The sequence below is a fragment of the Belonocnema kinseyi genome, chromosome 4 (assembly GCF_010883055.1).
Source record: "Belonocnema kinseyi isolate 2016_QV_RU_SX_M_011 chromosome 4, B_treatae_v1, whole genome shotgun sequence".
NCBI lineage: Eukaryota > Metazoa > Arthropoda > Insecta > Hymenoptera > Cynipidae > Belonocnema > Belonocnema kinseyi.
Window position 1 is genome coordinate 89,790,508 of NC_046660.1, and position 9,674 is coordinate 89,800,181.

At 31.1% G+C, this 9,674-nt stretch overlaps 2 protein-coding genes across 2 annotated transcripts in view; one reads left to right on the forward strand and one right to left on the reverse strand.

Moving 5' to 3' along the window:
* The window catches only part of LOC117170664, a 245,866-nt gene extending 242,105 nt beyond the window's left edge, over positions 1-3,761 (reverse strand). Inside the window, exon 1 of the mRNA XM_033357592.1 lies at positions 3,570-3,761. Within this exon, the coding sequence (XP_033213483.1) occupies positions 3,570-3,642 (73 nt within the window). The 5' untranslated portion in view covers positions 3,643-3,761. The remainder of the gene's footprint in view (positions 1-3,569) is intronic.
* The window catches only part of LOC117170665 (neuronal acetylcholine receptor subunit alpha-7), a 390,031-nt gene that overhangs the window by 134,472 nt on the left and 245,885 nt on the right, over positions 1-9,674 (forward strand). The window lies entirely within an intron of this gene.

Sequence of the window (9,674 nt, forward strand, 5' to 3'; positions counted from 1 at the left end):
AAAAAACAGCTCAAAACGTAAGTTTTTTGTTCAATCGTCCGAATTTTTAAATTTAAAATAATTTTAAAATTTTTAATAATTTTGTTAAATTTGAAGAGTTTGAAAAAATTACGCATGAAATATTTCAGAGAGAATATCAATTTTACCAATCTTCTGCATCAGACTTCGCGATCTTTTTGGGGATTCAAAGAGGTGAAGAAGGATTTCTATGAGTTTTCTGGAATTCTAAGGAATTAAGAATGATTTGCACGGACTAAAATTAGTTTTAAGGAATTTCTAGAAATTGTAATACATTTTAAAGGATTTAAAGAGATACCGAAGCATTTTCACGAATCCTTAAAAATATCAGGAGACATATAAGGTATGTCGTGGAATTTTGATATATAGTTTGTAAGATTAAGGGAGTTCAAAAGATTCATGCGAATTTGAAATATTTTCATTAATTTTAAAGGCAATTCAAGTATTTTAAACGATTTTGAGATATATTAAGGGATAATGGTGTATTTTAAAGGTCTATGAGGAATTTCTATGGAATTTAAAGACTTCAAATGATTACAAGTATTTCAAAAAATTTCGAGGAACCTCATTTCCCGCCTAATGCTAACTTGAATCATTGCCTTAAAAAATATGTAAAAAATTCCTTTTTTTGTTGTAAAATATAGTTGTGCCGATATCAGGGTTGCATTTCGACATTGCCTTGGGTGCACTTGGGGTGATACAAGAAGTGCTTATTCCTGCCGCAGGCCAGCAATCCGCTCTGCCGACTCTCACGCTCTAAAATAGGTAACAGCAAAAAGTTTGCGGCGCGTGAAATCTTCAGGGCACTTAGTTGTCGCTTGTTTTTACTTCATTTTGTTGTTCAAAGCCAAATGGTTAGCCAGCTAGACTCTCTTCTTGGCTCTTGTGCAATTTTCAAGTTTTCAAACTTTCTGCCATATTTTCGTCCTTTGAACGTTGTGTAAAAGAAAAAGAAAACGACAATCCTATAACAGAAGAAAATGAGGGCAATTTTTTCGAGTATAACCCTTAAAAATTTTCTTCAAACAAATAAAAATTGTAGATAAATTTATGTCTTCAAGACATAGAAACTTGTTTCCAAGACATAAATTTAAGTCTGGCTCCGTCTCAAAACTGAGACATGCTCAAGTCGACCTTTTCAACTTCAGCATGTCTTGATAGAGGGCAATTCAAGTCGAAGTATTTTCACTCGAGAAGGGATCAATTTCCTACCAAAAAAGACAAATATTTATAAAAATTCATGTATTTTCAACTGAAAATATTAATTTTTAATTAAAAAAAAGAATAGTTAGATTCTCAAATAAAATGTTGAATTTCTAAGCGAAAGACAAGAATTTCTTGCGAAACAGTTGAGTGTTCAACGCAAAAATATACATTTTTGACTAAAAGTTTAAGTTTCAACCTGAAGATATCATTTAGTGACAAAAAAGTTTAATTTCCAATCCAGAAATATAAATTTTTTACAAAAATAATTGAATTTGTATCCGTAAAAATGATTAAATTTTTAAGAAAAGGCGTTAATTTTAAATCAAAAATATACATTTTTAACAAAATAAGAATAGTTCCATTCTCAGATAGAATAATAAATTTTCAATCAAAAGTAATCAAATAATAATACCCGATAAACAAAGGTTTAATTTCCACTCAATGAAATGAATTTCTAACCAAAATAAAGAGGTCAATTTTCAGAAAAAAATTAATTTTGAAGCGAAAACACAAGAGATCCCATAGCAGTTTCGGGAGTTTCCTCGTGCTGTCCTTACTTGTAAATCGGTACCCTCAAAACGTAATGAGTCAGAGCCGTGTGAACCATTTCTATTGTATTTTTAAGCGTACTAAAAACATTGTTTAAATTTTGTCCATTTTTTTGGCTAATACATATAATAATTTTAACTGAAAGAAAACCTTCAATGTCATGACTACACATAATATAAATTTAAGAAAAAACTACAAGTTTGGTCTCAAACATCAAATTGCATTCAGGTGGTTTATATGTACTCAAAATTTTAAAAATCCGTAATAAAAATAAAGACGAATTTTTTACAAAAGACTTGATTCTTCGAAAAAAAATGAACTTTCAAGGAAAAGTTAACTTTTCAAGTAAATAGTTTAATTTACAAAGAAATACATTCTTGACAGAGTAGTTCAGTTTTCAACAGAGTAGTTTAAATTTGGACTAAAAATATGAATTATCAAGCAAATATTTGGTTACATTTTCAGCCAAAGTGGCGAATTATCTACAAGAAAATTTATCTTTGAAGGTTAAATGCTGCCTCTTCTTTTCCTTTGACATTTTCAAAAATGTAACACAACCGATATCGAGATACCTCGCTAAACACTGAAAACGAAATGACCCATATGGTTACATTTGATGGAATTGTCCTCTGCGGGTACTGCCCGTTTTTATCGCTTCGCTCCTGGCTGCGAAGCATTGTTGACACTGCCTGCCCTCTGAGAAACTGCGTGAAACATCAGTTCTAGGAATCGGTAAATCGGATGCGCTTCTATGAGAGCTTTTTGTAGTAGTTAATTAAAAGTTTAGTTAAAAGTCAAATTGCATTCACAAGTACTAGCTTTCCTGGTCGGCTTAGTTCTAACTGCTATTAGTGTTTGTCGACCACCTGACAATTCGTTATGTCTCTATCTTTGTCTTTCTTTTCGTAAAATTTGTATATCCTTCACAATCGATCATAATACCGGTTCCTTATCGGGTTGGAGAAGGACCTCGTAATTTATGAGACATAGACAAACCTACGTGCACTCGCACACTCAATTCATTTACATACGTATTAGTTACATTTTCAGTTGAAAAAATCAATTTTTAATTTTAAAGAATAATTTTAGTTCCGAGAAATAATTTTTCAACCAAAAGGATAATATTTTCACACAAATTTTCAGCCAAAAATTTTAATTTTGAAATCAATTTTCAAACCTAGTATTTAAATTTGTAATCAAAGAAATTAATTTTTAACTACAAAAATGAATTTTCAACCAAAGAAGTTGAATTAGTAACCAAGAAGATCAATTTTTCACCTCTGCGATGCAATTTTGACACTATAGGGGATTTTTAATCAAATAGTTGAACTTCCAAACTAAATAAAGTAAATTTTTAACCAAACAGAGAATAATTAAATTTTCAGTTAAAAACATTTTCAACCAAATAGCTAAATTTTGAACAAATAAGGGGTTTTAACTCAAATGGTCAATCATTAAACCAAAAAGAATGAATTTTTCGCGAACTAATTCTACTTGAGTTGTTTGAAGTTTCAATAAAAAGAATTTAAATTCTCAACAAAAAATATAATTTTCTGTGAAGAAATTTTTCATTGGCATTAGGGTCTTATGAAAATACTTCATTATAAAACAGCATTTCTTAAATTATTAGATTGGCAAACGTTTCGACCACGGATAGGGGTCCTCCTCAGTTCCAGATATAAGATTTAAATGAATTTAAAATTAAAAGTTTGGCATTAAGTATTTGGTAAAAAAATGTGTTTTCATGCATAAACTTAGTATTTATATGTCGTGCAGCTCCTCTCTCTCTCTTTCACCGTCAACTTCCTCTCTGTGTGGTCGTCCAGTTCCGTCGCAGAAGGATGGGGTGATGGCGGGGAAGTAAATCATTTCGTAATTTCACAAACACAAAAATCACAAAAACGTCGCACAGAGATACACACTCAAAGTTTGAGATGAAGTTAATGGAAAGAAACACAAAATCAACGATTGAGAATTTTTATAAAACAGAATGTCTGTAAATACAAAAAGGATAGTTTTCGACATAAAGAAAATTAGGGACATCCGCTCCGCTTCAAATCACGAAGAAAACTGAAACAGTATTCACAGAGGTTCTCCAATTTTACAACTTACGGGGTTCAAAGGAACGGTGCTTTAATTATTAAAAGGGCTGCACAGTGGGCTGGATCAGGAATTTACTATTAAACATCACCTACAGCCTGCAATTCTTAACCGATTTTCAATTTTCTTTAATAGAAATAATCAGCGATAGTTGCGCAAGAGCGTGTATGGATTGGATTTTTGAATTTTTATTATTTTATGATTTTTTATAAACAAACAAAGAGACAAAAGAGTCATTTTTCACTTATTATTTTTTATCTGTAAATAAATAATTCAATTAATTTCGTTCTTCATGAACATATATGTCAAAGCATCTTAGCAAAATAAATAATTATTAGGTTTTCAAATATAATGGTTATAAACAAATTATAGTAACAATAATGTCAACATCATGAATTGTTTGCTTGAAAAGTATATTTGTAAGTTGCATTTGCTTGATTTAATCAGAAAAATGATACTTGATCATCAAAATTTGTTTTCTGCTATAATATGCTTATTTTATAAACAAATTATATAAACAAATTCACAGTTTGGTCATTTATGTGCAGAAAGTAATCGTTTTTCTTTCTTATCGCCTTCAGTTTGTATTAGTGGTAATTATTAGTGATGCAAACATGTCATGCGACATTATTTGTTTATTTTATAGACAAATTTTATAAACAAATGCAAAGTTTCTCCATTCATAGACAGAAATTATTCGTTTTTGTTACTGATCGTCCTTAAAATATAGAAGTGGTGACGTTTAAAGATAAAAAATTGTCATTCGATATTATTTGTTTATCTTATAAACAAATTATATGAACAAATGCATATTTTGGACATTTATGGTCAGAAAGCCATTTTTTTTCTTTCTTGTCGCCTTCAAGTTGTATTATTGAAGATTTTTGTAATACAGGCTTATAAATCGATCATCTTTGTTTATTTTATAAACAAATTTGATTAAAAAATGCATAGTTTGGCCATTTATAGAAAGAGAGTATCGTTTTTTCTTTCCGATCATTTTTAAAATATATAAGTGGTGACGTTTAGTGATAAAGACTTGTAATTCGATATTATTTGTTAATTTTATAAACAAATATTATAAATGAATATGATAACGTCGCATCATCACTGATATAGTTTGAAGGCGATAAGGGAGAAAAACGATGAATTTCTACCCATAAATGTCCAAACAATGCATTTGTTTCTATAATTTGTTTGTGAAATTAACAAATAAAATCGAATCACAAGTTTTTATCACTAAACATCACCACTTATATATTTTAAAGATGATCGGGAAGAAAAAAACGATACTTTCTTTCTATAAATTGCCAAACTATGCATTTGTTCACAAAATAAACCAAAATTATCGATTTATAAGCCTGCATTACTAAATATCTCCAACAATGCAATTTGAAGGCGACAAGAAAAAAGAAAATAGCTTTCTGACCATAAATATCAAAAATATGCATTTGTTCATATAATTCGTTTATAAAATAAACAAATAATATCGAATGACTATTTTTTATCTTTAAATATCACTACTTCTATATTTTAAGGACGATCAGTAACAAAAACGAATCATTTCTGTCTGTAAATGGACAAACTTTGCATTTGTTTATAAAATTTGTTTATAAAATAAACAGATAATGTCGCATAACATATCTGCATCACTAATAATTACCACTAATACAAACTGAAGGCGAAAAGAAAGAAAAACGATTACTTTCTGCACATAAATGACCAAACAGTGCATTTGTTTATATAATTTGTTTATAAAATAAGAAAATTATAGCAGAAAACAAATTTGTATGATCAAGTATCATTTTGCCGATAAAATCAAGTAAATGCAACTTACAAATATACTTGTCAAGCAAACAATTCATGATGTTGATATTATTGTCAATATAATTTGTTTACAACAATTATATTCGAAAACCCACAAATTATTTATTTTCCTAAGATGCTTTGGCATATATTTTCATGAAGAACGAAATTAATTGAATTATTTATTTACAGATAAAAAATAATAAGTGAAAAATGACTCATTTTGTCTCTTTGTTTGTTTATGTAAAAAACAGAAAATAATAAAAATTTAAAAATCTGATCCATGCATGCTCTTGTGCAACTATGGCTGATTATTTCTATTAAAGAAAATTGAAAATCGGTCAAGAATTTTAGGCTGTACGTGACTTTGAATAGTAAATTCCTGATCCAGCCCACTGTGGACTGTGGCCTTAATTCTACTTGAAAATTGAGATGACCGATTACCGGTTCACTTTAGGAGGCGACAACCGTAGTGACCACGTGTTCTCCAAATTTGTTTCGCTTTACAAAAGAATAGTATATTTTTGAAAGTTTTTCCACGTCGGTTCTTAAATTGACAGCATTCTCATTACCAGGAATATGACACATTGCCAACATCAAACGTTTGCGATAGTGACATTCATTCGCAAGAATTTTCGGGTTATCAAAATCGAAAAAATGATCTTTCTCAATACTATGCTTAGTGAGCATTGTCTGTTTGTTAGGGACCTTATTTATATCTTTCGTGCGTTCTTTAACCCTTACTCCTAACGGACATTTAGTTTGACCTATATAAACCGCTTCGCAATTTTGACCTTTGCACCAAATGCCATAAACAATATCGCTATTATGCAAATTGTTGAATTTACCTTTAGTGGGTCTCAGGATCGACGTAAGGTCTCTTTTGTTTTTAAACGCCGTAGTTATGTCATAATGCCCGAGAACTCTCGCAATTCGCTCAGATTTTTGAACTATTTCGTCAACTCTACGGTGTTCATTTTGGGCCAAAATATGTAATATGAAATCTATATTATCTTTAACATATTTTTCCGGGTAAAAGTTGTCGCGAAGTGTGTCTTCCTCTAATCGCAAATTTTCTTGATAATATGGTTTATCTGAAAGAAGAATAGCTCTGTCAACCATATTAAAACCTACCCTTTTTTGTATTTTTGTGGGTGATATGAATCAAATCGTAAGCATCTACCAGACCAGGTGGGTTTGCGATACCAATTACACTTTATTTCTTCAACGACATTCCTGTGAAGAGTTACATCCAGAAAGTTTATCGCCCTATTTTGTTCCTTCTCTATCGTGAATTTAATCACAGAATCATTTGAATTAAAAACTTTTAGATCGTTTTCTACTTCGCTTTCCGGAAGAGCTACTAATATGTCATCAACATAACGGCCATACAACCGTACTTGAAAACCTATTTTCGGCAAAATACCCGTTTCCAGGTCCTCCATCACTAAATCTGCTAAAATCGGCTAAAGGGGAGAGCCCATTGGTAGTCCTCTTGTTTGAAAATAAGTTTGGTTTTTGAAATAAAAATCTGTACTATTTAGGCATAATCGAAGTCCTTCCTCAAAATCTGTCCATGAAATTTTGGTATTTTCGTTAATTTGATTCCACCTGCTACGAACCGTCTCGACTGCCTTTTCTTTCGGCACATTTTTAAAAAGGGAAACCACGTCTAATGACGCGAAGACATAGTTTGGCGGGATGCTGAAATTCCTCATTTTCTTCACTAAATCAAAGCTATTAAGCGCTCTCGATTTAGGAACTTCAATATTATTTGCAATGATATTTTTGGTGAATGTTAGTAATTAGTAAGTAGCATTACCCACCTAAGAAACGATCGGCCTAAGTGGAGCAACTGGCTTGTGCATTTTTGGAAGGCCATATAATCTCGAAGGGTTAGCGTGATAAACGTTTAACTGTTTCGCGGTGAGTTCATTAATAAATTTGTTCGATTCCCATTTTCTAATTAGTTTTGTGGCTTCCCTTGCAATTTTCTTGGTTGTATCCCTGCTTCTTTTAACTCAAGTGTCCCGATCTTCTAATAATGCATTAACTTTCGCGTCATAATCTTCTCTTTTCATCGCGACGATAGTATGGCCCTTGTCCGCATTAACAAAAATAATCTGATAGTTTTCTTTTGAAAATTTCTCAGCCTGTCTGATTTCTTTCAAGGGTTGTATGATTTTTGACTTTACGGCGTAACCCGAATTCATAACCCAACACATATATTACACGCTATATTAAGTATAGCGGATCCTGATCTACCTCTGGTATTTTGTTGATATTAGACTCAACACTGGCTATTAGATCGTACACCGGTGTTTGATCTTTTTCTATTTTTACTCCATAATTTTTCCCTAGACTAGCGACTATAGCAACATTGTCTGGTATATCAATATCCGATAGATTTTTGAACCACTTGTTCAGTCTGGTGTTGTGGAATGTGTTCCTATCAGGTTGAGCATCATTTATCAAATTATCAAATTTTTGTTGAAACTTAAATTTGTGTTCTTCAAATAACCTTGAGATTTTTCAATTCTGTGAGTCATAAAAATGGTTAATCACATAAATCGGTAGCATCGAAGCTATTTCAATTTGCAAGAACTAAATGTAATTATTTAATTGTCGTGTTGATTTGCACAGATCATTAATCATTATGTTCATGGTGGACCTCTGGAATCTGTTAGTTAAACGTGAAAATTGTCCCGTACAACTACTGCTTTGAAATTCAACGGATTCAAGATCAAAATTTGTGACTTTTTTTTAGGAAAAATCCCGCTCCTTCTACAGTGCAAGAAGAGAACTTTTTGATTTGATTGCTTAGCTAATTGAAGCTTGGCCTGGGACCAGCTCTTGAGAAATGAGAAGATGAGTGCACCGTCTCTGAAATTGTCTAAAATATTCCTATAAAACCCATTGCCCCCTCTACCCGAGTGAGATGTCAAACAAACGCACAGTGGGAAAAAAGTACCTTTTTTGGACAAAAATCGACCGACAGTGCAATTCTTAACGGATTTTGATGTTTTTTTTTTAAAATGACCGTAAGACTTCCAGTTATAACAAGTAACTGCGGATATTTTAATTTGACCTAACGTAAATTTTTTATTTAACAACAAAGTTGCAACTTTTTGTTGCTAAACTTTTCCGTGATACCATTTTTTCTAAGACTTTCAAACTCCTTAAAAAAGGTCATAAATCAATTAAATAAGTAACTGAAAATAATTTCAGTGGGTTAGAGTAACTACAAAGATTGTTAATAATGTTATAAACCAATTAATTCACAAAAGTCATTTTTTCGTGATTCGCAAAGATTAGCTAATTTTAACCCATAGCTTTTGTATAAAGTATCACAGATAATGATGTACGCTTACAATAAGTTAAGAATAGATAATAATTGCCAATTATTTAAACAATTTTTATAAACAAATGCACATTTTGAACATTTTTTCATGAATAGCTCTGATTTTTTGCGGAATCAATGCAAAATGTGTTGCAAAAGACTCTTTGCTGTCATATTTTTAATAGTGACAGAAACTGGTAATTATTTTAAAAAAATTTATGAACAAATGCACATTAAAAATTTTTTTTTAATATTGTTTTATTTTGCTTCATGGAAGACGTTTACAAATAGACTGCGTGTTTCTACGGAGATATTGAGGAAATCCTTCGAAGTATTTTTTAACATGGAATACAGAATAAAAAATCGGCACTTATGTGACATCATTTGGAATAGCGATCCACAATCAACAAGTAACAAAGTAGATTTGATTTTGGATAATATTAATGCTACGTCTTCTCTTGATGAAAGTCAGTTAATGGTTATAAGAAAAAAATTGGTTGACTCTTTTATGCCTTTGTACTAGGCAGTCTGATAAGTACCTGAAAATTCTAAAAGATGGCATTAGTATTCACTAATGTGAACCATTTTCGTCGAACTTGATCCTTCAAATGACGCCTGTCAAAACTTCAGCCATTTATGTTTACGCATTTACAAG